We start from the raw sequence: 27944 nt of genomic DNA, 5'->3' as shown, positions 1-27944 counted from the left end.
GCAACAGGGCTTCCCTGGTGGCGCAGTGGTTGAGAATCTGCCTGCCAATGCAGGGGACACGGGTTCGAGCCCTGGTCTGGGAAGATCCCACATGCCGCGGAGCAACTAGGCCCGTGAGCCACAATTACTGAGCCTGCGCGTCTGGAGCCTGTGCTCCGCAACAAGAGAGGCCGCGATAGTGAGAGGCCCGCGCACCGCGATGAAGAGTGGCCCCCGCTTGCCGCAACTGGAGAAAGCCCTCGCAGAGAAACAAAGACCCAACACAGCCATAAGTAAATAAATTAATTAATTAAATTAAAAAAAAAAAAAGCAACAAAGAAACCACAGGAAGAAAATAATAATGATAAAAGCAGAAATTAATGAGAGGTTAGAAAAAGAATAGCTCTAATGAATAAATTTTTAGTTTTCTAAAAAGAACTAATGAAAAAAACATACTACTAGCTAATGTAATCAAGAATAAAAGGGACAAACCACACATACACAAAGGAAGAAAGGATAGTGGAGATATAATTGATATAGAAGAAATTTAAAAAATCAAACGAGGGAGTTCCCTGGGGCCTAGTGATTAGGATTCGGCGCTGTCACTGCCATGGCCGGGGTTCGATCCCTGGAACTGAGATCCCAGAAGCTGTGTGGAGTGGACAAAATAAAATAATAAAATAAAATAAATAAATAAAAATCAAAATAAACTACTCTGTAAACTTTAATGCAAAAACATTTGCATGTTTAGACACAACTGACTGTTTCCAAGGGAAATACGATTTACCAAACTGAGCCAATTAATGATAGAAAACCTAAGCAGATGAATTTCCATAGAAGAAACAGAGAATATTACCAAGGAATTTCCCCACAAAAAAGCACCAGTCCCAGACAGTTCCACAGGAGAATTTTGCCGAATCTGTAAAGACTAAAGAGCCCCAATGCTCCATAAATTGTTTCAAATCTTTTAAAATGAAGAAAAACTTGCAATTTCTTTCTTAGGTAGCAAGTATTACATTGATATTTAAACTCAATTTTTCAGAAAGCAGCACAAAAAAGAGAACTATAGACTGATTATTACTTATGAATATTAAAGCAAAACATCTAAATAAAATATTAGAAATATTATAGTAGAAAATTTCAGGAAACAGTCCAACATCACATCATATACCATGAACAGGTAGGATTAGGGAAACCATTACTATAGTACATCAGATTAATAGATTTAAGAAGAGAATCACATGGTTATTTCAATAGATGCTGAAAAAGCTCTTGACCAAACTCACCACAGAGTGAAATTGATGAGTAGTTTCCTTATATTGTAAAATATATATACTTTGTTCCTAAAGCTAGAATCCAAATTAATGGGGAAATACTAAAGGCATTTCCATAAGATCAGCAATAAACCAAAGAGGCCCTCTACTATTCAACATTGTACTGGACACATTAGGCAAACCAGTGAGAGAAGAGAAATCAATAAGAGGCATAAGCATTGGGGAGAAAAGGAGTAAATCTATCCCTTGCAGGTGATATGATTGTGTACCTGGAAAGCCCTAAAAGTATTTTGGATTTGTCTCCATTATTACCATTTCTGGAGTTGTTCATTTCTTGGTGTAAACCCAGGTTTGTATCTTGTATTGTATACCTTCTGCCTGAAAAACTTCCCTTAATGTTTCTTATAGCACAAGCCTACTGGGAATTAATTCTGTTGGCTTTTGTTTGTCTAAAAACATCTGTATTTTTGCCTTAATGTTTGAAAGATATTTTCACTGAGTAAAGACTTTTGAGTTGACAATATTTTTTCTTTCAGCTCTTTAAAGATGCAATTTTTTGTTCCTCTGAATATATTGTATCTTTTTCTCTGGCTGCCTTCAAGATTTTCATTTTACATCTGGTTTTCAGCAGTTTTAATATAATGTGTCTAGATTTAAAAAACAAAACAAAAAAATCAACTATCCTGTTGAGAGTCTCTGTGTTCTTGGATCTATGGTTTCATCTCTTTCATTATTTTTGGAACATGTTCAGCCTATCTCTTTAAATATTTCTTCTGCTCTGTTATCTCTTCTCCTTCTAGGATTTCAGTTACATGGATGTTAGACTGTTCAATATTGTACCACAACACTTTAGGGCTCTATTCTGTTTATTTGTTTTCCTTCCTTTTTCTCTTTGTGTTTCAATGTAGGTAATTTTTATTGACCTATCTTCAAGTTCAGTGATCCTTTCTTTGGATGTGTTGAGCCTACTGGTGAGCCCTGAGAAGTTCTTCATTGGTTTTTTAAAATTTTAGTATTTCCATTGGACTCTTTCTTATTATTTCCAGCTCTCTGCTAATTTTAACACTAGGTTCTCAGCACAGCAGGCTGCCTATCTTTGAGACATGCACTTCCTTGGTCCTGTGTTCTCCTATGCTCCTCATCAACCACTACCTCCCTTCTGGGTCTCAAGGGTTGGCTGCATAGATCCTGTCAGGTGACCTTCTCCGTCTCGCCATTCCTCCCAGGCTCCAGTGATAGCTTCTCCCCTTGTCCTTTCAAGCCTATAACGGGCAAGACCTCCCTGATCTGGCACATAATAGACACTCAAATATTTATTGGATGAATGAATGAAAGTATCTGGAGCATAAAGTGTTGGGAGAATGGAGGGAGACAAGCATGGAATTAAGAACTCAATTATAACTAATTGGTAAAAGGCCTTGACTTCTTTGAGCTCCCAGCAAGCAGGCTGAACTGTCCAACTAGAAATAACCAAATGGACCTGAGTCCAAAGCCAAGTGCAGCAGGTGGGTGCTGTGCAGAGGACTCCATCAGCTGCTGGGTGCTGAGCCCCCAGGCATGTGGGCAAGGTCCTGTCTGCTCTGCCATCCAGGTGGCCTCCTGCATTTAGCAAAAGAAGGAGGGAACCCTCTTTGACAGTTTGACCCTAAGAGCCCAGGATTTCTGTCTTTGCTGCTGGCTTTATGCTGGGCACAAAAGAAAGGTATTGACTGGTCCCTGCTCTGCTTCTCATTCTCTAGGTGACCTTGAGGTCACTAATTTACACACATGAAAACTGTCATCTCACATAATCCTCACAACAACTCTCCAACGTAGCTGTTGGTCCCATCACAGCTCTGAGAGGCACAGTGACCTACCTGAGAGCTCTCAGTTCACAGGAGGCAGAAGTGAGGTTCCGTTTGGGTCTTTCTGGCTCCAGAGCCTTCTTTCCGCTACATCACACTCTCCATTCCATGATTATGACTGGTTTCCTTTCTTGAACAGTCCATGAAATCTTCAAGCTCAGGAATCCTATGTCCCCAGTATGAGAGACAGAGTCTAGCCCAGAGAAGATGAGAGAAAAGTTTTGATTAAAAAAATACAGAAAAGAAGGAGGCCGGCGCGTCCGGCAGAGCGGCCAAAGCGGCGGGCGCTGCTCCTGGCCGGGCGGCTGGCTGGCGGGTCCCCGCCGCACGAACCCGCGGGTGGGGCCTCGCGCCGGCTCTGCGCTGCCGGGTTAGCGCGGGCGTTGGCGCCGCGTGCAGCCCTCCCGCCCTTCCACTGGTGGGCGCTCGGCGGAGACGTGAGCTTCTGCGGCTTCACGCAGAGCGTGGAGGTGGACTTCCTCCTGAAAGATGCGAACAGCAGGAAGCGGGCCGAGCACAAGACGGAAGATGGGAAGAAGGACAAGTACTTCCTCTTCTGCGACTGGAAGACGGTGTCCCGAAGGTGAGCCTGGCGCTCAAGAACCCCAAGAAGCGGCTGGAACACCAGGGCATCAGGGTCGAGTTCCTCGGGCAAATTGGTGAGTGTGGGGCCCGCGCCCGCCCCGCCGGACCCCTGCCTCCGACCCCCCTGCCCTCCACCCTGACCCGGACCTCGAGCCCCTGGCCCTTGACCCGATGCCCATTTCTGCCGCCCCTCAACCTTTGCCCCCAACCCCTGCCCCCGCCCCTGTCCCTAGGCCAGCAGCCTGGTTGCCGGCCAGGGTCTGGGCGCCGTGCTCCTGTCCAGCCTTCGGTGCTGCTGGGCCCGCCCGCAGGTTGCATACGCCACGCCGAGTCTCGTGGCGCGTCCACCCCTTTCTAGAACCTGTGGCTCACCCGCCTCTCACATCCCACCTTCGCTCAGAGCGTTTGCGAAAGCAGCCCTGCGGGCTCCAGCCTCAGCCCCTCTGTCTGTCCACTTAGCCTGTATTCCTAAAATTTCTGGATTAGAACGGAGTCTTCAGTGGAGCCATCTTCTCCTTAAAGACAAAGAAATGATGCTCCTAAGACCCAGACTAAATGGTCAAAATTTCTCAAGGCTCTAACAAGTCTTCAAACAGGATTATTAGTAATTACAACTAGACTATAAAAGGCAGTAACAATACAGAAGATTTGGGAGCTGTCCAAATTCTATTTGGACTCTTGTGTTTATTAAAACTCGCAGATACTTCTGAAATTAAAACAAAAAACAAAACAACAACAGCAACAAAGCCGGAAGGGGGAAAGCGAGTAAAGGGAAAGGGAGGGCAAGGAGGTGGGAGAGTTTTAGGGTGGAGGGAAAGAGGAGAGAGCCAGCCTGTGCCAGCTGTGAGGAGGCGCTCCCTCTGGTGGCCATTCTGAGAATCTGCAAGCAGGATGGACTGCCTTTGTAGGGCAGGGCTGGCAAGCGGGGAGGAGCCTGGATAACAGGCAAAGCTGTGAGGGGAACTTGCTCACAGAGATGGCTAAGTGGTCTATTTCTGCTGCGTTTGGCTGCAGAAAAGCTAAGTCTGTCCCTTTTCCAGCTTTGTCAGGATGGGGAATTCTAAGCCCTCTTAGGGCTGTCTCCCCTCTTGAGCCCCTACTTGTGTGTCTGGTGCTTCGAAGTATGGTCCTAGGAGGAGGAATTCTCATTTTACAGAGGAAGAAGCAAACTCACAGGGGTTAAACAGATTTCTCCTGATCATCACACTAATATGACCTTTTTGTTTACTTGTTTTTTGTTTTGTTTGTTTTTAAGATTACCTTTTTGTTTTTATTGAAATAGAGTTGATTTACAATGTGTTAATTTCAGGTGTACAGCAAAGTGATTCAGTTATATATATATATTGTTTTTCAGATTCCTTTCCATTATAAGTTATTACAAGACATTGAATATAGTTCCCTGTGCTATACAGTAAGACCTTGTTGTTTATTTTATATATAGTAGTGTGTATCTGTTAATCCCAAACTCCTAATTTATCCCTCCCCCCCTTCCCCTTTGGTAACCATAAGTTTGTTTTCTATGTCTGTGAGTCTGTTTCTGTTTTGCAAATAAGTTCATTTGTATCTTTTATTTAGATCCCACAAGTAAGTGATATCATATGATATTTGTCTTTCTCTGTCTGACTTACTACACTTAGGATGATAATCTCTAGGTCCATTCATGTTGCTGCAAATGGCATTATTTCATTCTTTTTATGGCTGAGTAATATTCCATTGTATATATGTACCACATCTTCTTTATCCATTCATTTGTTGATGGACACTTAGTTTTCCTCCATGTCTTGGCTATTGTAAAAAATGCTGCTATGAACATTGGGGTGCATGTATCTTTTTGAATTAGAGCTTTCATCTTTTTTGTATATATGCCCAGGAGTGGGATTGCTGGATCATATGGAAACTCTATTTTTAGTTTTTTAAGGAACCTCCATACTGTTCTCCATAGTGGCTGTATCAATTTACATTCCCACCAACAGTGCAAGAGGGTTCCCTTTTCTCCACACCCTCTCCAGCATTTATTGTTGGTAGATTTTTTGATGATGGCCATTCTGACTGGTGTGAGGTGATACCTCATTGTTGTTTTGATTTGCATTTCTCTAATAATTAGAGATGTTGAGCATCTTTTCATGTGCCTCTTGGCCATCTGTATGTCTTCCTTGGAGAAATGTCTGTTTAGGTCTTCTGCCCGTTTTTTGATTGGGTTGTTGCTGTTGGGTTTTTTTTTTGAGATAGAACTGCATGAGCTGTTTGTATATTTTGGAAATTAAGCCGTTGTTGGTCACATCATTTGCAAATATTTTCCCCCATTCAGTAGGTTGTCTTTTCATTTTGATTATGGTTTCCTTTGCTGTGCAAAAGCTTATAAGTTTGATTAGGTCCCATTTGTTTATTTTTGCTTTTGTTTCTATTGCCTTGGGAGACCGACCTAAGGAAACATTGCTACGATTTATGTTGGAGAATGTTTTGCCTATGTTCTCCTTTAGGAGTTTTATGGTGTCATATCTTATATTTAAGTCTTTAAGCCATTTTGAGTTTCTTTCTGTGTATGGTGTAAGGGAGCGTTCTAACTTCATTGATTTACACGCAGCTGTCTGTCTTTCCCAACACCACTTGCTGAAAAGACTGTCTTCTCTCCATTGTATATTCTTGGCTCCTTTGTTGAAGATTGATTGACCGTAGGTGTGTGGGTTCATTTCTGGGCTCTCTAATCTGTTCCATTGATCCATATATCTGTTTTTGTGCCAATACCATGCTGTTTTGAGTACTGTAGCTTTATAATGTTGTCTGAACTTAAGACCACCATTTTGAATCCACCTAAGTCCTGGCCATCTTCTCCCTTCAGTCCCACTCTCAACCTGGGCAATCTTTTTTTTTTTTTTTTTTTTTTTTAATTATTTATTTATTTATTTATGGCTGTGCTGGGTCTTCGTTTCTGTGCGAGGGCTTTCTCTAGTTGCGGCAAGTGGGGGCCACTCTTCATCGCGGTGCGCGGGCCTCTCACTATCGCGGCCTCTCGTGTTGCGGAGCACAGGCTCCAGACGCGCAGGCTCAGTAATTGTGGCTCATGGGCCTAGTTGCTCCGCGGCATGTGGGATCTTCCCAGACCAGGGCTTGAACCCGTGTCCCCTGCATTGGCAGGCAGATTCTCAACCACTGCGCCACCAGGGAAGCCCCTCAACCTGGGCAATCTTGATCATGACATGGTTTTTTTTTTTTTTTAACATCTTTATTAGAGTATAATTGCTTTACAATGGTGTGTCAGTTTCTGCTTTATAACAAAGTGAATCAGTTATACATATACATATGTCCCCATATCTCTTCCCTCTTGCATCTCCCTCCCTCCCACCCTCCCTATCCCACCACTCTAGGTGGTCACAAAGCATCGAGCTGATCTCCCTGTGCTATGCGGCTGCTTCCCACTAGCTATCTATTTTACGTTTGGCAGTGTATATATGTCCATGCCACTCTCTCACTTTGTCCCAGCTTCCCCTTCCCCCTCCCCGTGTCCTCAAGTCCATTCTCTACGTCTGCGTCTTTATTCCTGTCCTGCCCCAGCAATCCCACTACTGGGCATATACCCTGAGAAAACCATAATTCAAAAAGAGTCATGTACCAAAATGTTCATTGCAGCTCTATTTACAATAGCCAGGACATGGAAGCAACCTAAGTTTCCATTGACAGATGAATGGATAAAGAAGATGTGGCACATATATACAATGGAATATTACTCAGCCATAAAAAGAAACGAAGTTGAGTTATTTGTATTGAGGTAGATGGACCTAGAGACTGTCATACAGAGTGAAGTAAGTCAGAAAGAGAAAAACAAATACCATATGCTAACACATATATATGGAATCTAAAAAAAAAAAAAAAAAGACATGGTTTTAATACCCATCTGTGTATGATGACTTCCACGTTTATAAATCCACACTTTACCTCTCCTCCAGACTGCCATCTTGATATCTGCACTTGTATATCTCAAAGGCATCTCAGGGCTAACATGTGCAAGAGTGGACTCTTGGTTTTCTTTTTCACTCCCACTCCCAATATCCCTTAACCTCTCCCAATCTTCCCCTTCACAGAAAATGGCACCATCATCTACCCAGGAGTTTGAGACAGAAACCCAGGAGACAGTCTAGATTCCTCCCTTACCACTCCCTTTACCCTCAACCCATCAGCAACACCTGTCACTTCTAGTTCCAAAATACATCTTGAATGCCCCCACATCTTCCCATATCCATTGTCCTTCACCTGCAGGGACTACCACAACAGCCTCTGTTTTAAGGGTCCTACTTCTCTTACTGACTTATTCACTCAACCAATAGTTGTTAAATGAGCACGTCCTATTTGCCAGGCACCGCTCTGGACACTGGGAACACAGTAGGAGCAAGACTTACCCTCTGGCTTCTTACAGTCTATTCTCCAAACAATGTTGCCATTGTGTTGTTATTGTTTTGTTTTTTTTTTAATTATGCAACTTCCCTGCTTAACAATTACACGACGATTTCCAAACTCTTCACCTTGGCCCACAAGTGCCCATGTGATCTGGCCTCTCTGGTAGTTTCTCCTGCCAACCTTCTCCTCTTCTCCACCCATGTTCATGTGCTGTAGCCACACTGCCCTCCTTTCATCCTTTCAGTTCCGTAAATATGTACACACCCTCCCACCTCAGGGCCTTTACTCATGCTGTCCTCTCTGCCTGGAGTGTTCTTGCTCCAGCCTTTGGATTGCTGTCTCCTTCTCCTTCAGGTTCTAGTTTAAATGACACCTTTGAACACCCTGTTATTCCCTCTCCTTCCATCCTGGACATTTCCTCCACAGCCCTTATCTCAAGGGGTAGTGTTGAAATCAATCATTTTTACTTTTATCCATTACATAGTTTGTAAGCTCCTTTAGGGCAAGAAACACGATTATACAACTCACCAATATATACCCAGCACCTAGAAGGTGCATTTATTGAGTAAAGAAATGTGGGACTAAGGCTTTCCCCTTCCCCCTCTCCTCTTTCTCAGAGCTGAAGGAAACACCTCCTCCCCTGAGGTTTTTTCCCCTTCAGGCTAAAGAGTCAACGCAGTAGCCTGGTCTATGCAGCACTGCCTAGACTGTGTTCAGTGGAGCGCTGCTATCTCAAAAAGGTTTCATGATGAGTTAAGTTTTGAGAGTCAAAGTACACAGTATGCTGAAGTCCTGTTGTAAAGAGCCTGTTTAGCCCTGTTCCATTTCTCTGTTCCCCACCTACCTCGTTTACCTAAATATTGCAGTACAACTTAATTAGAAACTAGGCACTCTCTGAGCTCAGGGGCAGTGGCCAGATTCCACACAGAATTTCTGCAGTCAGCCTGGAGTAGAAACTGAAAGGCAGGGCCTTGGACCAGACAGGCTCCTCAGGGCCTGAGTGTGCTCTCCATACCCTGGGGATGATGAATGTGCTGGGCACCTATGGTAGGCTGAGTAATGGCCCCCAAAGATGACCACATCCTAACCCCCAGAAACTGTGAATGCTACCTTACATAGCAAAAGGGACGTTGCCAACGTGATTAAAGTAAGGAGTGTGCCATTATCCTGGATTAATCTGTATTATCCAGGTGGGCCTGATATAATCACAACAGTCCTTATAAAAGAGATGCAGGTGGGTGAGAGTCACAGGAGAAGGCGATGTGATGATGGAAGCAGAGGCTGGAGTGACGAACTTGGAACACGGAGGAAGGGGCCTCAAGCCAAGGAATACAGAAGCTGAAAAAGGCAAAGGAACAGATGCTCCCCTCAGAGCCTCCAGGAAGAATCGGCCTTGCTGATACCCTGACTTTAGCCCAGTGAGACCGATTTCAGACTTCCGACTTCTAGAAGTGTAAGAGAATAGCTTTGTGTTGTTTTAAATTTGCGGTAATTTGTTACAGTAGCGATAGGAAACTAATACAGCACCTTGTAGAGGTTCAGTAAGTCTTAATTCAGAACTTTTTCTTTTCTTTTCCAATCCCAAACAGCCATGGCAAAACCCTTAGCCAGTAATCTGTGCTCCGTGAGCTAGCCTGCTCTTCTCTCTGCCCAGAGTAACTTTCTCTCGTACGTACCCAACCCAACCTCCCAGAACCAGTTCAATACCTCCTCCTCCACGAGGCCTGCTATGACCCCGCCACACCCAACGGATAAAGCGGAGACCACAGCATTCACAGTGGGGGGGCCCTGTCCACCCCGCAGCACAGCTGCCCTCATTCACGTCTCGTTCCCCACCAGACTGTGAACATCGGAAGAGGTTTCGTGGAGGGAGCGAATGAATGGTTTATGAGGTGAAAGCCCAGGGTGGAAGAGGGCTCTGCCCTATGGTCCTTCAGTGAAATCAACATGCTCTGCCTGACCCATGTGTGTGCCCTCGTCTGTGTCCGCACCTTGGGCCCACCTTGTGAAGCCAGTACGTCAGTTTGCATCCTGGACAGTTTTCTTTGGACATCCCATAAGCCCCTCAAGCCTACTAGGTTTGCATGATGCCAACTGACATCGGCATGTACCAAACACTGCTCTCCTGCATCCCCTGCTGCTGTCAGCACCACCATGCATCCCCTCCTCCAATCCAGGCCTCTTCCTCCTCTCACTCTCCACATTCAGTTATTTAGAAAGTCCTGCTGTTTCTGTCTTATGCACATCTCTCAAACCCATCTTCTTTCCTCCGTCTCCACTGCCCCTCCTGCAGGCCACACGACCATCACCTCTTCACTGGACCCTGCTACAGTCTCCTCCCTGGATTTTCTGCTCCGACCAGCCCCTTCTCCACACAGCAGCAGCCAGAGGGAGCTGCTAAAACCCACATCTGAGCATGTTGCTCTCCTGGCCCAGGCAGAGCAGATGACAGATGGGTGTTTTGGTCTCCTACGTGTAGCCAATCAGCTGCCTCGCTCCTTGTCCTCCTCCAGTGTTTCCTAGGAGACCACAACTGCTGATGGCAGATGGCCTCCAGCTATGTCCCTGTCTACTGAATTGTGATACCCAGTTCTACAAGGAAACCAGCTGCAGCTTCCTTCCTCTGTGGCCACTGCTGTGAACCAAAGGGACCCCACCCTGCAAGACCAGACCTTCTAAGGCCTTCATAGGCTGGCAAGCATAATAAACTTGCTGTGACAAGCATTATAAACGGATCCTGCATCAAATACCATTTACTTCAGTAAAAGTTTTGCAAAGGATTTTTATAATTTTGAGTTTTGTGAAGAGTGAATTATTCATTTTGCTTTGTAACTTGTACTTAACTTTATTCTAACTAAGAATTAGTTTGGGATGCCTGTGACTAGTCGGCATAATACTGCATTTGTAGTCATTTAGTTAAACATTTATTAATTTTGATGTTGCTGTTTATCTGCTCATGTTTTAGAGCCAGTATAGTTTTCTTCTCAGGGCTTAAATATTTGTGTAAGATCCTGGAAAGCTCATGGGCCCCAAGCCATGAGGCCACGAGACTGTTAAGAGGTCCCTGGGTCTCTGCAGAGGCCTGGCTCCCCAAAGAGCTTAGGGCTGAACTCACACCAGAGCAGGGTGGCTGCCGGCCTGCACTGTGCCCTGGAGGATCTGGGGATGAGAAATGGTGGAGAGAGGCTTTGGGTAGGAGGAGATCCTGGAAATTCTGAGCACCCCCTCCCACCTTCCCCTCGTACCTTCCTGCTTCCCATGCTCCCTCCCCCCATGTGCTGCCAGCTCAGACCTAGGTCTTTTGAAGTTTGGCTTCTCCAAGAACTTAACGCCCTGAGATAAGTGGGGAGAGATCAGAGCTGTTGGCTGTCCCACACCTCACACTCCTTTCCGATACTCCATTTTTCATACCCCATGTCCCCAGCATTCCAACCTCACAGGGGTATATAATGGAAAGAGTGGAGACTTTGGGGTCAGAAAGGCCTGGACTCACATGCTGGCTCAACCTTGAATTAGTTTGATGATTTGGAGCAAGTCACTTCCCTTCTCTGAGACCCGATTTCCTCATTTGCAAAATGAGTTGATAATACTAACTCCTGGCTATGGTAAGGATCAAACATGAAGCCCCTAGCACAATGCTGGGCAGTCTGAAGGCACTTGCTAAAGAGCAGTCTCCTTCCCTCCAGCCATTTCGGAACCCACAATCTCACCAGTCACTGAGTTTGCCTCTCATGTCCTGGCTTCCTGCCCTTTTTAGGTGGTCCTTGCCAATAGGGCACCAGGATGCCAAGCCTATGTGAGGGAGGGGATGAGAGGTCTATTTGGTTTTTGTGTTATTTTTGGCCACACTGCGTGGCATGTGGGATCTTAGTTCCCCGACCAGGGATTGAACCCACTCCTCCTGCAGTGGAAGCGTGGAGTCTTAACCGCTGGACCGCCAGGGAAGTCCCTGAGACGTCTATTTGCCACATAGCTGATGGGTGCTGGGCACAGTGGTGGGTGCTTTAAGCAGGTGACACTATCAATCACCCTTTAAGGCCTGCCTGACAGAAATAGTTATCTTTTTCCAACAGGCTCTGCTCCCCCTTCCCACTCTCAGTATCCCCGGTGCTTCTCCACTCTGCAGAGCTGCAGAAGGCAAAATGCGGATCCTCTTGGCAAAGTTAGAAGCCACAGTCCCCCATATTCATCAAGACAAAATTAATTCTAACTAAAAACCAGTTCCCCTGACCATCGTACTTGACCCTACTATCTAAGCCCAGCAGGAAGGCATATCTTTTAAAATAGAAAAAAATATAATCACTTAATTTCAGCGCTCATCATAAAAAATTTTGAGTCAGCAAAGCAGCTTAATGGATTGTAGCTAATGCATTTTCCTTGCAGAAAGCGGATGGCCTGTGTCCAGCTTCCACCAAAAGTACAGTCATCCTGCAAAAGATGGCAGCACAAACTTGGCCCACCCTTCTACTGTCCACCAAAACTTCATGCAGCTTTCTCCTAACAAGGGGCAACGCCTCAAGAAATCCAAGTCAAATACTGAGCAACAAGCAAGAAGTAAGGTCTCTAAATCAGCGGTCCCCAACCTTTATGGCACCAGGGACCGGTTTTGTGGAAGACAATTTTTTCCACGGACGGGGTTGGGGGAAGGGGGGAGGATGGTTCAGGCGGTAATGCAAGTGATGGGAAGCGGCAGAGGAAGCTCCGCTCGCCTGCCCACCGCTCACCTCCTGCTATGCGGCCCAGTTCCTAACAGGCGGTGGAGCGCTATCAGTCTGAGGCTCCGGGGGTTGGGGACCCCTGATCTAAATTGTCTTCCAGTTACCATCATCACCATCTTCAACACTATCACCACCACCACCATCACTACCATCACCACCACCATCACTACCATCACCACCACCATCACTGTCATCATCACCACCATTACTGCTATCGTCACCATCACCACTATTATCATCATCATCCAACCACCATCATGAGCATCTACTATGTATCAGGCAGGATATACCCTACAACATTGCTATGAGGGTAGCACTATTACCTCTATTTTCCAGGGAGAAAACTGAGGCGCAGAGAGAATAAATCACTTCTCCAAATTTACCCAGCTGGTAAGAAGCAGGGCTAGGATTCAAAGTGTGGTCATTCTGACTCTAAAGCCCAAGTTTTTTCTACTGTGATATAATTTCTCTCCCATGTCTCCTTTTATCACCATGAACCACCTCTTCCTTTGATTGTCAGCTCTCATAAGCTCCTCCTCTCCACTGCTCGCTAATTTCTGGCATACCCTCAAGATTAAATTCTTTATTTTATCTGTATATTTTCAACTATTCTCTGTATTATGCACTTGTACCTACCTCATAGCAGTGCTTACTAGAGTCTGTTATTACTTATGTCCCCTATTCTCCCATCCCTTTCAGACTTATACTCCTTGAGGGCAGAGACTATCTATTGGTCAATGTAACCCTGGTGCCCAGGGCTTGGCTCATGGTTTACTCACAGTTTATTCAAAAGTTTGTGGCCTGAATCCATGAATGAATATATCAATGCATGGACAGATGAATGAAGAGACAGATGGATTAATGGATGAGTAGGCAGGTAATTAAGTGCATTAACAGATGGTTAAGGATAACTCTCAAATCGACATTTCAATTCACTACATTCTTACATCTCCAAATGCCTATCAGAACTTTCCACCTGGCTCTTTTGCTGTCACCTAAACCTGTACAAACCTGAGCTCCACCCTAGGTGATTCCTTCTTACCTGTTTTCTGACAACGGTGGTCCCTTCACTGGTCCTCTGATTAATTCATTCAGTCAACAATATTTTTTATTCATTTGTTTGTTTGGCTGTCTGCTATGTGCCAAACAGAGTTCTAGAGAATGGAAACAGAGTACCTAAGACAGGCAAGTTTCCAGGGAACTCAGAGGGGTTCATAGTCGACAGTGGGATAGACGGTGTTGTAGCAAACAATAAGCAAGTAAAAAGTTAGCAAGATAATAACAGAGCATGATGAGTGATACATTAAGGAAATAAACAGAATGATGAGAGAGAAGTAAAGGACCTCACAGCAGATAAGATGGTGAGGGAGGGCTTGTCTGAGATGTGACATTAAGCGAGACCTGAAGGATGAGAATAAGCCATGCAATATAAGTGCTAAAAGGAGAACATTCCAGGCAGAGGAACCAGCAAATGCAAAGCCTCCGGGGCTGGAAAGAGCCTGGTGTGTTTCAGGATCAGAAAAGGGACCAGTGGAGCTGGAGTGCAGTGAACAGCAAGCAGGAGACTGTATGAAAGGAGGTTGTTAACAGATCTGGGCCAGTCCTGCAAGGCTGGAAGGCCGTGGCTAGGAGTCAGATTTTATTCTAAGGGCACTGGGAAGCCATTGAAGAGTCTCAAATAAGGGAATGACATGATCCCTCTGGCAGGTGGCAAGGAGCTGCCCCCCAAAAGCCCCAGATGCAGATGCTTCACAGGTAAGTTATCTCAAGTCCTTAGGAAAGGGATAACTCCAGTTCCGTTTAAACTGTTAGCACAGAAAAGGAAAGTATCCAAATGCTTTTTGTAAAGTTATCGTAACACTGTTGGCCACTGTGACAAAAAAAGTGCAGCAAAAAGAAAACAGTCCAGGGACTTCCCTGGCGGTCCAGTGGTTAGAACTCTGCACTTCCATAGCAGGGGGCTTGGGTTCAATCCCTGGTCAGGGAACTAAGATCCTGCGTGCCACGTGGTGCAGCCAAAAAAAAAAAAAGAACTTATAAACAAGCTTGGACTGCTTCCTTTTTCTTTTCTCTCTCTCTCTCTCTTTTTTCTTTTTTTTTTTTTTTTGCCTCACCATACAGCAATATTAGTAATCTAAATTATAATTAAATATGTTGAAAGATAAAGGTGGAAAAGATGTGACCCTCTCTGAAGAGACTGTGAAGACATTTGATAAATTCACCATATATTCTTGATGTTTTAAAAAAATTCTTAGTAAAATTGGAGTAGATGAATGGATTCTAAATATCTTGTGCCAAAAATCAACATCATGCTTAATGGTGAGGTAGTGGAAACATTTGCATTAAAGATGAGAATAATAATTCTAGGGGTACATTAGGGACAATTGGATAAGAGAAAGAAGAGAAGTATAAGTAAGAAGAAAGGAGGCAAAATAGTCATTTTTGTGAACAATAAGTTCAATATCATCTAGAAACTATTAAAACTGATTAAAGAGTTTAGTATGGCTGCTGAGTAGAGATCAGTATATGCCAAAATTCAATAATCTTTTTTATAAGTACAGTGAAAGATGTAATTTTAAATATGTCATCTCAAAGAAGCACATGAAAATATGTTCAACATCACTAGCCTCTAGGGAAATGCAAATTAAAATGATGAGATACCACTACACACCCATGGCTAAAATGAAAAATACTGATAGCACCAAACAGTAACAAAACTGAATCTCTCATCCACCACTGATGCGAATGAAAAATGGTGCAGCCACTCTGGAAACAGATGGTAGTTTCTTAAAAAATTAAACATACACTTACCATACAACCTGTAAATGCACTCTTGAGCACTTATCCTAAAGAAATGAAAACATGTTCACAGAAAAACTTGTACAAGCATGTTCATAGCAGCTTTGTTTGTAATCTCCTCAAACTGGAAACAACCCAAGTGTCCTTCCATGAGTGAATGGTTAAACAAAAGGAGTAATACTCAGCAATAAAAAGGAACAAACTAATGACATATACAACTTGGGTGGATCTTAATGGAACTCTGCTGAGTGAAAAAAGCAGTCTCAAAATATTATATGCTACATATTACATCTAGATAACATTCTCAAGCACCAAAAATTTAGAGATGGAGAACAGACCAGTGGTTGCCACCCCTCCTCTCTGGGCATTTTCCACCAGGAAAATCAGGGAAAGGTGTGACTATGAAGAGGTAGCAGGAGAGAGAGATGCTTTGTGGTGATAGAACAGTCCTGTATCTTGACTGTGGTTCTATTTATACAAATCTATACATGTGATAAAATGTCATAGACTATACACAAGAGATATTTTTAAAAAATGAGTGCATGCAGGGGCTTCCCTGGTGGCACAGTGGTTAAGAATCCACATGCCACTGCAGGGGACATGGGTTTGAGCCCTGGTCCAGGAATATCCCACATGCCGCGGAGCAACTAAGCTCATGCGCCACAACTACTGAGCCTGCGCTCTACAGCCTGCGAGCCACAACTACATGTGCCACAACTACTGAAGCTCGCGTGTCTAGAGCCTGTGCTCCGCAACAAGAGAAGCCACTACAATGAGAAGCCCGTGCACCACAATGAAGAGAAACCCCCGCTTGCCACAACTAGAGAAAGCCCGTGAGCAGCAATGAAGACCCAATGTGCCAAAAATAAATAAATAATTTTAAAAAACTGAGTATATGCAAAAACTGCTAAAATCCAAGTGAGGTCTATATGTAGACTATTTAATTGTATGGTGTTACACCTGACATGGCCCTGCCCACCAGAAAGACAAGATCCAGCCTCATCCACCAGAACACAGGCACCAGTCTGCTCCACCAGGAAGCCTACACAACCCACTGAACCAACCTTAGCCGCTGGGGGAGGACACCAAAAACAATGGGAACTACAAACCTGCAGCCTGCGAAAAGGAGACCCCAAACACAGTAAGTTAAGCAAAATGAGAAGACAGAGAAACACACAGCAGATGAAGGAGCAAGGTAAAAACCCACCACACCAAACAAATGAAGAGGAAATAGACAGTCTACCTGAAAAAGAACTCAGGGTAATGATAGTAAAAAAGATCCAAAATCTTGGAAATAGAATAGAGAAAATACAAGAAACGTTTAACAAGGACCTAGAAGAACTAAAGAGCAAACAAACAATGATGAACACACAATAAATGAAATTAAAAATTCTCTAGAAGGAATCAATAGAATAACTGAGGCAGAAGAATGGATAAGTGACCTGGAAGATAAAATAGTGGAAATAACTACTGCAGAGCAGAATAAAGAAAAAAGAATGAAAAGAATTGAGGAGAGTCTCAGAGACCTCTGGGACAACATTAAGTGCACCAACATTCGAATTATAGGGGTTCCAGAAGAAGAAGAGAAAAAGAAAAGGACTGAGAAAATATTTGAAGAGATTATAGTTGAAAACTTCCATAATATGGGAAAGGAAATAGTTAATCAAGTCCAGGAAGTGCAGAGAGTCCCATACAGGATAAATCCAAGGAGAAACACACCAAGACACATATTAATCACAACAACTAAATACAAAGAAAAAATATTAAAAGCAAGGGAAAAACAAGAAATAACATACAAGGGAATCCCCATAAGGTTAACAGCTGATCTTTCAGCAGAAACTCTGCAAGCCAGAAGGGACTGGCAGGACATATTTAAAGTGATGAAAGGGAAAAACCTATAACCAATATTACTCTACCCAGCAAGGATCTCATTCAGATTCAACAGAAAAATTAAAACCTTTACAGATAAGCAAAAGCTAAGAGAATTCAGCACTACCAAACCAGCTTTACAACAAATGCTAAAGGAACTTCTCTAAGCAGGAAACACAAGAGAAGGAAAAGACCTACAATAACAAACCCAAAACAATTAAGAAAATGGTAATAGGAACATACATATCAATAATTACCTTAAATGTAAATGGATTAAATGCTCCCACCAAAAGACATAGAATGGCTGAATGGATACAAAAACAAGACCTATATATATGCTGTCTACAAGAGACCCACTTCAGACCTAGGGACACATACAGACTGAAAGTGGGGGGATGGAAAAAGATATTCCATGCAAATGGAAATCAAAAGAAAGCTGGAGTAGCAATTCTCATATCAGACAAAATAGACTTTAAAATAAAGACTATCACAAGAGACAAAGAAGGACGCTACATAATGATCAAGGGATCAATCCAAGAAGAAAATATAACAATTGTAAATATTTATGCACCCAACATAGCACCTCAATACATAAAGCAAATGCTAACAGCTGTCGACAGTAACACAATCATAGTAGGGGACTTTAACACCCCGCTTTCACCAACGGACAGATCATCCAAAATGAAATAAATAAGGAAACACAAGCTTTAAATGACACATTAAACAAGATGGACTAAATTCATATTTATAGGACATTCCATCCAAAAGCAACAGAATACACTTTCTTCTCACATGCTCATGGAACATTCTCCAGGATAGATCGTATCTTGGGTCACAAATCAAGCCTTGGTAAATTTAAGAAAATTAAAATTGTATCAAGTATCTTTTCTGACCACAACGCTATGAGACTAGATATCAATTACAGGAAAAAAACTGTAAAAAATACAAATACATGGAGGCTAAACAATACACTACTTAATAACCAAGAGATCACTGAAGAAATCAAAGTGGAAATAAAAAAATACCTAGAAACAAATGACAATGAAAACACGACAACCCAAAACCTATGGGATGCAGCAAAAGCAGTTCTAAGAGGGAACTTTATAGCAATGCAATCCTACCTTAAGAAACAAGAAACATCTCAAATAAACAACCTAACCTTACACCTAAAGCAATTAGAGAAGAAGAATTAAAAAACCCTAAAGTTAGCAGAAGGAAAGAAATCATAAAGATCAGATCAGAAATGAGTGAAAAAGAAATGAAGGAAACAATAGCAAAGATCAATAAAACTAAAAGCTGGTTCTTTGAGAAGATAAACAAAATTGATACACCATTAGCCAGACTCATCAAGTAAAAAAGGGAGAAGACTCAAATCAATAGAATTAGAAATGGAAAAGGAGAAGTAACAACTGGCACTGCAGAAATACAAAGGATCATGAGTGATTACTACAAGCAACTCTATGCCAATAAAATGGACAACCTGGAAGAAATGGACAGATTCTTAGAAAAGCACAACCTTCCAAGACTGAACCAGGAAGAAATAGGAAATATAAACAGACCAATCACAAGCACTGAAATTGAGACTGTGATTAAAAATCTTCCAACAAACAAAAGCCCAGGACCAGATGGCTTCACAGGCGAATTCTATCAAACATTTAGAGAAGAGCTAACACCTATCCTTCTCAAACTCTTCCAAAATATAGCAGAGGGAGGAACACTCCCAAACTCATTCTACGAGGCCACCATCACTCTGATACCAAAACCAGACAAAGATGTCACAAAGAAAGAAAACTACAGGCCAATATCACTGATGAACATAGCTGCAAAAATCCTCAACAAAATACTAGCAAACAGAATCCAAGAGCACATTAAAAGGATCATACACCACAATCAAGTGGGGTTTATCCCAGGAATGCAAGGATTCTTCAATATATGCAAATCAATCCATGTGATACACCATATTAACAAATTGAAGAATAAAAACCATATGATCATCTCAGTAGATGCAGAAAAAGCTTTCAACAAAATTCAACACCCATTTATGACAAAACCCTCCAGAAAATAAGCATAGAGGGAACTTACCTCAACATAATAAAGGCCATATATGACAAACCCACAGCCAACGTCGTCCTCAATGGTGAAAAACTGAAACCATTTCCACTAAGATCAGGAGCAAGACAAGGTTGCCCACTCTCACCACTATTATTCAACATTGTTTTGGAAGTTTTAGCCACAGCAATCAGAGAAAAAAAAAGAAATAAAAGGAATCCAAATCAGAAGAGAAGAAGTAAATCTGTCACTGTTTGTTGATGACACGATACTATACATAGAGAATCCTAAAGATGCTACCAGAAAACTCCTAGAGCTAATCAATGAATTTGGTAAAGTAGCAGGATACAAAATTAATGCACAGAAATCTCTTGCATTCCTATACACTAATGATGAAAAATCTGAAAGAGAAATTAAGGAAACGCTCCCATTTACCATTGCAACAAAAAGAATAAAATACCTAGGACTAAACCTACCTAGGGAGACAAAAGACCTCTATGCAGAAACCTATAAGACACTGATGAAAGAAATTAAAGATGATACAAACAGATGGAGAGATATACCATGTTCTTGGATTGGAAGAATCAACATTGTGAAAATGACTCTACTACCCAAAGCAATCTACAGATTCAGTGCAATCCCTATCAAACTACTACTGACATTTTTCACAGAACTAGAACAAAAAATTTCACAATTTGTGTGAAAACACAGAAGACCCCAAATAGCCAAAGCAATCTTGAGAAAGAAAAACGGAGCTGGAGGAATCAGGCTCCCTGACTGCAGACTATACTACAAAGCTACAGTAATCAAGACAGTATGGTACTGGCACAAAAACAGATATATGATCAATGGAACAGGATAGAAAGTCCAGAGATAAACCCATGCACATATGGTCACCTTATTTTTGATAAAGGAGGCAAGAATATACAATGGAGAAAAGACAGCCTCTTCAATAAGTGGTGCTGGGAAAACTGGACAGCTACATGTAAAAGAATGAAATTAGAACATTCCATAACACCATACACAAAAATAAACTCAAAATGGATAAAGAGCTAAATGTAAGGCCAGACACTATAAAACTCTAGGAGGAAAACATAGGCATAACACTATATGACATGAACCACAGCAAGATGCTTTTTGACCCACCTCCTAGAGAAACGGAAATAAAAACAAAAATAAACAAATGGGACCTAATGAAACTTAAAAGCTTTTGCACAGCAAAGGAAACCATAAACAAGACGTAAAGACAACCCTCAGAATGGGAGAAAATATTTGCAAATGAAGCAACTGACAAAGGATTAATCTCCAAACTTTACAAGCAGCTCATGCAGCTCAATATCAAAAAAACAAACAACCCAATCCAAACATGGGCACAAGACCTAAATAGACATTTCTCCAAAGAAGATATACAGATTGCTAACAAACACATGAAAGATTGCTCAACATCACTAATCATTAGAGAAATGCAAATCAAAACTACAATGAGGTATCACCTCACACCAGTCAGAATGGCCATCATCAAAAAATCTACAAACAATAAATGCTGGAGAGGGTGTGGAGAAAAGGGAACCCTCTTGCACTGTTGGTGGGAATGTAAATTGATGCAGCCACTATGGAGAACAGTATGGAGGTTCCTTAATAAACTAAAAATAGAGCTACCATACCACCCAGCAATCCCACTACTGGGCATATACCCCGAGAAAACCATAATTCAAAAAGAGTCATGTACCACACTGTTCATTGCAGCTCTATTTACAATAGCCAGGACATGGAAGCAACCTAAGTGTCCATCAACAGATGAATGGATAAAGAAGATGTGGCACACATATACAATGGAATATTACTCAGCCATAAAAAGAAACGAAATTGAGTTATTTGTAGTGAGGTGGATGGACCTAGAGTCTGTCATACTAAGTGAAGTAAGTCAGAAAGAGAAAACAAATACCATATGCTAACACATATATATGGAATATAAAAAAAGTGGTTATGAAGAACCTAGGGGCAGGACGGGAATAAAGACGCAGACCTACTAGAGAATGGACTTGAGGACACAGAGAGGGGGAAGGGTAAGCTGTGACAAAGTGAGAGAGTGGCATGGACATATATACACTACCAAATGTAAAATAGATAGCTAGTGGGAAGCAGCCGCATAGCACAGGGAGATCAGCCCGGTGCTTTGTGACCACCTAGAGGGGTAGGATAGGGAGGGTGGGAGGGAGAGAGACGCAAGAGGGAAGAGATATGGGGATATATGTATATGTATAGCTGATTCACTTTGTTATAAAGCAGAAACTAACACACCATTGTAAAGCAATTATTCTCCAATAAAGATGTTAAAAAAATAATAATTGTATGGTGTTAATGTCAATTTCCTTCTGGTAATGTACTATAGTTATTTGAGATGTTACCATCAGGAGATGATAGGTGATGGGTACAGGGTCCTCTGTGCAGTATTTTTGCAACTTCTTGTAAGCAGTCTTCTGCTTATACCTCATTGGGCAGAATCAGGTCGCATGACCACTTCTGGCTGTAAGGAAGTCAGAAAGGGAAGGAAGTACACTGTTAATGGGAACTGAAATAAGTTGGGGTATGGTAAACAAGGAAGAATGGGTGTCTGCCACACACCCTCACATCACACACACAGGATAGATTAAAAATATAAAGACAAAACCTTTTAAAGACAATATAAGAGATTATCTTTAACATCAGAGTAGCTAAGAGTTCTTAAAGATGCAAAAATTGCAACCCACAAAGTTGGATAAACTTTGATTTCACTGATACATTTGACTATGTTAAAAATTTAAACCTCTGTATGCCAAAATACACTATAAACAAGGTTAAAAGATAAGCTACACACTGGGAGAAGATATTTGCAATACATACAAGCCATAGTAATTAATATGCAGGATGTATAAAGAACTCATAAAATAATTCTTTAAAGTTAACCTAATAGACAAACAGGTAATGCACAGAAACTCCAACAGGAAATAAGCACATGAAAATATGCTTAACCTCCCTAGTATTCAAATTTAAACACCCCTAATATAACATTTCACAGCCTTCACACTGGCAAAAGTTTAAAAGTCTTGTAATACCAAATATTGGTGAGGATACTGAGAAACAGGAACTCTCACATGTCACAGGTGGGAGTGTAAATTGGTAAAACCACTTTGGAGAGCAAGTTGTTCCTTCTATATTAAAAGAAGCATATAGTATGACCAAGAAATTTTACTTCTGGATTGTCAGCCCTGGAGAAATGCTCTCATACCGTCAATGGAGACAGACATAAGGAAAAATACCCTGTACCAATTGTAACAACTAAAAAATGGAAACATCCTAACTGTTCATCAATGGAGATGTAGATTTTTTTAAGTTGTTCATCATGCAACAGACTACTAGAGAGCAGTTGAAATGGCCTAACTAAATCTAGCTGTATCAGCATGGATGACTCTCAAATTCCTATTGATTAGGGAAAAGGCACATTGAAAAGGCTTCATTAAGTATGATACCACTCAGGAAAAAATACCACATTTATTGTAGGTACATGTGTATGTAATCCATGTACAAAAACATGCATCTATACCATCTTCTTTTGGAGGTAACTTTGGAGAAAGGAAGGCAGGGAGTGTGTTCACTATGGAACTTAAGATGTGTCTGTATCATTTATTCAAATGGAGCTGCAGAGTCATACCAAGGGGCTCCTGCTGTGAAAATCTGGAGTAGTTTGAGGATCAGAATAAAAAGTGATAGTAATAAACTAAACCCACTGGAAAAAAAAAAAGAGTTCACGAATCCATACATGTATAAACAATGATGTCAACTAATAAACGTATAAGGAATAATGGAGTTAGAAAATCGCTATTTGGCAAACAACATAATAATAGTTATTTCAGGCAAGAGCCATCAATAGTTGTTAAAACAGTGGGTGAAAGTTTGATGAGTAACAGGAGATCTATAGAGTATCAAAGTATCCGGCTTTTAGTATAATATTTGGATATGATAATAAGTGAAAGAATTAGGAATATTTACCCTGAGAAGAGAAGATTAGGGGATATAACTGTTGTTTTTGAATATGACTTTAAAATGCTGCCATGGGTGGTCTCAAGGAAAGAAAGAAATTGCAAGAATTCCTATTTTGGCTCAATAAAGGAAGAATTTCTTAGCCTGCAACAAGTAAATAAATAAATAAATAGTTTAGAAGAATATTCAGTTATTCCCAGATTCTAGGAATTTAACATTCGTTTTTCTAGGATTCTAGGACTGTATCATTCTATTATTATGAGATTTAGGACTCTAAATAAATATTTTATGATTCTAAGATTCTATCCTTCTTTTATTCTGATTCCAGGATTCAAAGATTTCACAATTTTGGTGTAATTCCTGTTTCTGAGGTCATACCAGCTATAGCAAAAGCACTGAGGTATTTGACTCCAGTCCTTACCTAGCGTCAGAACTGGAAATCCAAAACCACCAGACTCTCTCAGCCAACCCTAACGACTGGGATCAGCTCTCCCTGGTTGTGTTCCTGAAGACGGAGGGAAGGCTTCCAATATTTCACTGTAACGTGTACTATTTCTGGTAGGTTATTGGTAGATATCCTTTGACATATTAGAACGTTCTAGCTTGCTAAGTGTTTTAAAAAATTAATTAGTGGGTGTCAACTTTTATCATGTTTTTCAAAATACTACATCTATTTGAGATGGTTGTGTGATGTTTCTCTTTAATCTAGAAGCGTTTAGCATTATATCTACAGATTTTCTGTTATTAAAACAGTGTTCATTCTTGGGATTAAACACTAATATTGAAATTTTAGTAATTTTATGTAGAATTTTGAATTGTTTGCTGTCATTTCAGTTAGGATTTTTACAGCTATGATTGGCCTAGGCCTATAATTTTTTCTTCCTCATATTATCCTTGTCTAGTTTGGTACAACGATTATATTGGCTTTCTAAACTGGGATGGGAAGTTCTCCCTTGTTTTTCTGTTTTATGGAATAATTTACATAGCATAAGGATTGTTTTATGAAAGTTTTGTGAGAATCACCTGTAAGGTCAGTGTATCAGGTATTTTATCTTGTCTTGTTTTGTTTTCCTTTGTGGGTAGATTTTTAACTACTGATTCAACTTATTGAATTATTCAAGTTTTCTATTCCTTCTAAAATCAGTTTTAGTAAGATATATTTTTTTCCTAAGAAAACTTTCTATTTCTCCTGGGTGGGTTAGTTGTATTGCTGCATAAAAAATTACCCTAAAACTTCAACACAGTCCCAGTCAAAATCCCAGCAAACTATTTTGTGGATATCAATAAACTGATTCTGAAGTTTGTATGGCAAGACAAAGACCCAGAACAGCTGCCACAATATTGAAAAAGGAAGAACAAAGATGGAGGATTGACACTACCTGACTACAAGACTTATTGTAAAGCTACAGTAATCAAGACAGCGTAGTATTGGCAAAATAAGAGACAAATAGATCAATGGAACACAATAGAGATCCCCAATATAGCCCATGTAGGTATAGTTAACTGATCTTTGACAAAGGAACAAAGGCAATACAATGGAGAAAAGATCGTCTTTTCAACAAATGGTGCTGGAACAACTGGACATCTACACACAAAAAAATGAATATAGACACAAACTTTACACCCTTCGCAAAAATTAACTCAAAATGGATCATAGACCTACATGTAAAATGCAAAACCGTAAAACTCCTTGAAAATAGCATAGGAGGACATGAAATAAAGAATTGATATGATGGACTTCATTAAATTAAATACTTCTGCTTTTCAAATGACACTGTCAAGAGAATGAGAAGATAAGGCATAGACCTGGAGAAAATATTTACAAAAGGCATATCTGAAAAAGGACTGTTATCCAAAATGTACAAAGAACTCTTAACACTCAACAATAAGAAAATGAACGACCTGATTAAAAAATAGGCAGAATATCTGAGCAAACACCTCCCCAGAGCAGATGTATAGATGGCAAATAAGCACATAGAAAGATGTTCCACATCATATCTCATTAGGGGAATGCAAATTAGGACAATGAAATACCACTGCACACCTATTAGAAAGGCCATAATCCAGAACATTGACATCACCAGCCTTAGGCAGGCAGCCTCCCCCAGTGATGGCAAAGATGGTCACTAACAACAGTAGCCTCATGGTCTCCCATGTAGCAATTCAGTAAAAAAGAGAGTGGCTCTTTACAGATAGTTTCAGCTAAAGTCTAGGATTTCCTCCAATTGGTCCAATGTGGATCACATGTCAATCAGTAAACTATCACTTTGGCCAGCATGATGCAGTGACTGGCAAACAGGTGTGGGTCACATAGTCACATCTGGAAGTGGACTGAGTAGGGTTAACCCCACCCAAATCATATGGACTGAAATTAGAAAAGGAGCAGTCTCCAAAATCAAATAAGGAGGTGTTATTATCTTCAGAATTGATGCTAAGCAAGCCACGTAACAGACAACCATTAGACTTGACTATCCCACTGAGCCATTGTATGGTTCAGGAAAGTTGTATGATTGAACGTGTTTAGAAAATCCAAATGAATGAATGTGGGAGGTGATATTGATGATGAAGTTGCCTGGAGCACTCTTACTTACACTTCTGCTAGGAGAGTTCCTACTCATCTGTCGTTAGTCATTCATTCAGCACCTTGTGAATGAACCTCTCTTATGCTGACCATACTATTTGCTAATTATTTATTTATGTATCTATCTCCCAGTCCTTTCATAATGCACCCCTGTAATTGAGGGCTCCCCCAGAGCTAGAATTCATCTGTGTTCCACAGTGCCCAAGGCACAGAGTGGGCATCTAAATTAAGGAAGGGTAAAGTCTCAATGACACTTAATGACCTCCAACTCCAATTGCTAGTCCATCTTTTTACCTTTGGAAATAGTTATTGGAAAGACAGAAGCCAAATCCCAGGGAGTTCTGCAGAACTGGGGAGAGGAAGGGTGAGACCAGATTATTTAGTTTATAGAAATATATCTCCTTATGACTGAAAACAGTGCCAGGCATCATTTTATTTGTGGAACTCAAATCAAATCACCAAGAGGCCAAGACCCAAGTAGGAGGAAGTTCAGCAGACAATTGACTAATTAGAGCTGTCTTCTCATCCTGTTTGATTCTAAGGTTTAAAAAAAAAGCTGTATTTTGCAATCAATTCCCAATCTAAACACATAAATGACTTTTTCCCTCATAGATACCAATGCCCCCAGCTTAACTGAGGCTGAAAACTCTGTCTGTATTGGAGAGAAACAGAGCTGTAGGCCAGTGAATGTAGCTAGGGGTAGGGAATGGGAAACAGTGCAAGGAGATACCAAAAGGAGATACTCAGAAGAACAAGAGGTCTTCCTGGAGAAGGTGTCCAAGTGCGTGGCCTGCTTGGGAAGCTCCACCTATGGGTTTCCCAGGGTGGGTCCTGTGAATACTAATAGCTACCATTTATTGAGCCATTGGTATATTCCAGATATTGTGGTAAGCACTTTTAGTGATTATCTCATTTTAATTCTCGGAACAACCTTGTGAGTTGAGAGCTGGCACCCCCATTCAAAGATGAAACTAAATGTCAGAAAGTTGCAGTGATGTGCCCATGGCCATGAGCTAAGTCATGCAAAAGCCAGGATTTGAATCCTCTGGGATCTGATTTGACTCACAGCTTCTGCTCTGAGTCCTTAGCTATCTTCACAAAACCACTTTGAGGTAGCTATTATTTCCTCCATTCTATAGGTGAGGAGACTGAAGTTCAGGGATGACCCAACTTGTCCAAGTGACACAGGTAGGAAGTATCAGAGCCAAAGCAGGAACATCTGACTCCAAAATTTTTCTGCCTCCCAGGTAGAAGAAAAGCAAAGGCTAGGGGTCAGGAATATGGCAGAAAGCCACTGCATGTCAGGCCTACCCTTTCCCAGGACACGATCTCGCTGTTTCCCACCCTCCCCGACCTCCCCACTTAGGCCCCTTTCAAGAATTTACTTCTCACTGTCTCCCCTCCACTGTGGCCCCTGGGCTGAACAGGGATTGGATGGTTCTTGGGAAGCTCTAAGAAAATTCCTTCCCCCAAGGGTCCCCTAGGAAGGGAACAGCTAAGGTACCATCAGTCTGCAGGTTCCTGTTTCCACATCTGAGCAAGGTCTGTGGATAAGACTGACAAGTGCTTGGATCAGAAGCCAGCCAAAGGGGTTCAAATCCAGGCCAGAGACTTTGGCCAATAACAGGAGCTTCCTTTTTAAAAAATCTATATTCTGGGACAGACATTTCACTAGGGGTTTCCTCCGTATTTTTAAATTGAATCCCCCCCACCCTTCCCACATGTTTGACCCTATTTCACAGAAGAGGAGCCTGAGGCGCCCAGTTGGGAAGCAACCAGTGTAAGGACAGTAAGTCATAAGGAGCCTGGTACTTGAACCTACCTAGGCCCCAGA

At 41.6% G+C, this 27944-nt stretch overlaps 1 protein-coding gene across 1 annotated transcript; it reads left to right on the top strand.

The window, feature by feature from the left end:
• The first annotated feature begins 3563 nt into the window (after positions 1-3563).
• Positions 3564-27767, top strand: LOC309605915 (uncharacterized protein). The gene is made up of 2 exons (XM_082342248.1): positions 3564-3756; positions 12458-27767. The coding sequence occupies exon 2, from the start codon at positions 12559-12561 to the stop codon at positions 13051-13053; it is 495 nt and encodes a 164-aa protein (XP_082198374.1). The 5' UTR covers positions 3564-3756; positions 12458-12558; the 3' UTR covers positions 13054-27767.
• Positions 27768-27944: the final 177 nt, after the last annotated feature.

This window comes from Balaenoptera borealis, assembly GCF_965194805.1.
Source record: "Balaenoptera borealis genome assembly, chromosome: 11".
In the NCBI taxonomy this organism is placed as follows: Eukaryota; Metazoa; Chordata; class Mammalia; order Artiodactyla; family Balaenopteridae; genus Balaenoptera; species Balaenoptera borealis.
This window is presented reverse-complemented; position numbering and strand designations above follow the sequence as displayed.

Bases quoted from the DNA above. Each gene is read 5' to 3' on its own strand.
- LOC309605915 (XM_082342248.1), top strand. From the start codon at position 12,559: ATGCAGCTTTCTCCTAACAAGGGGCAACGCCTCAAGAAATCCAAGTCA.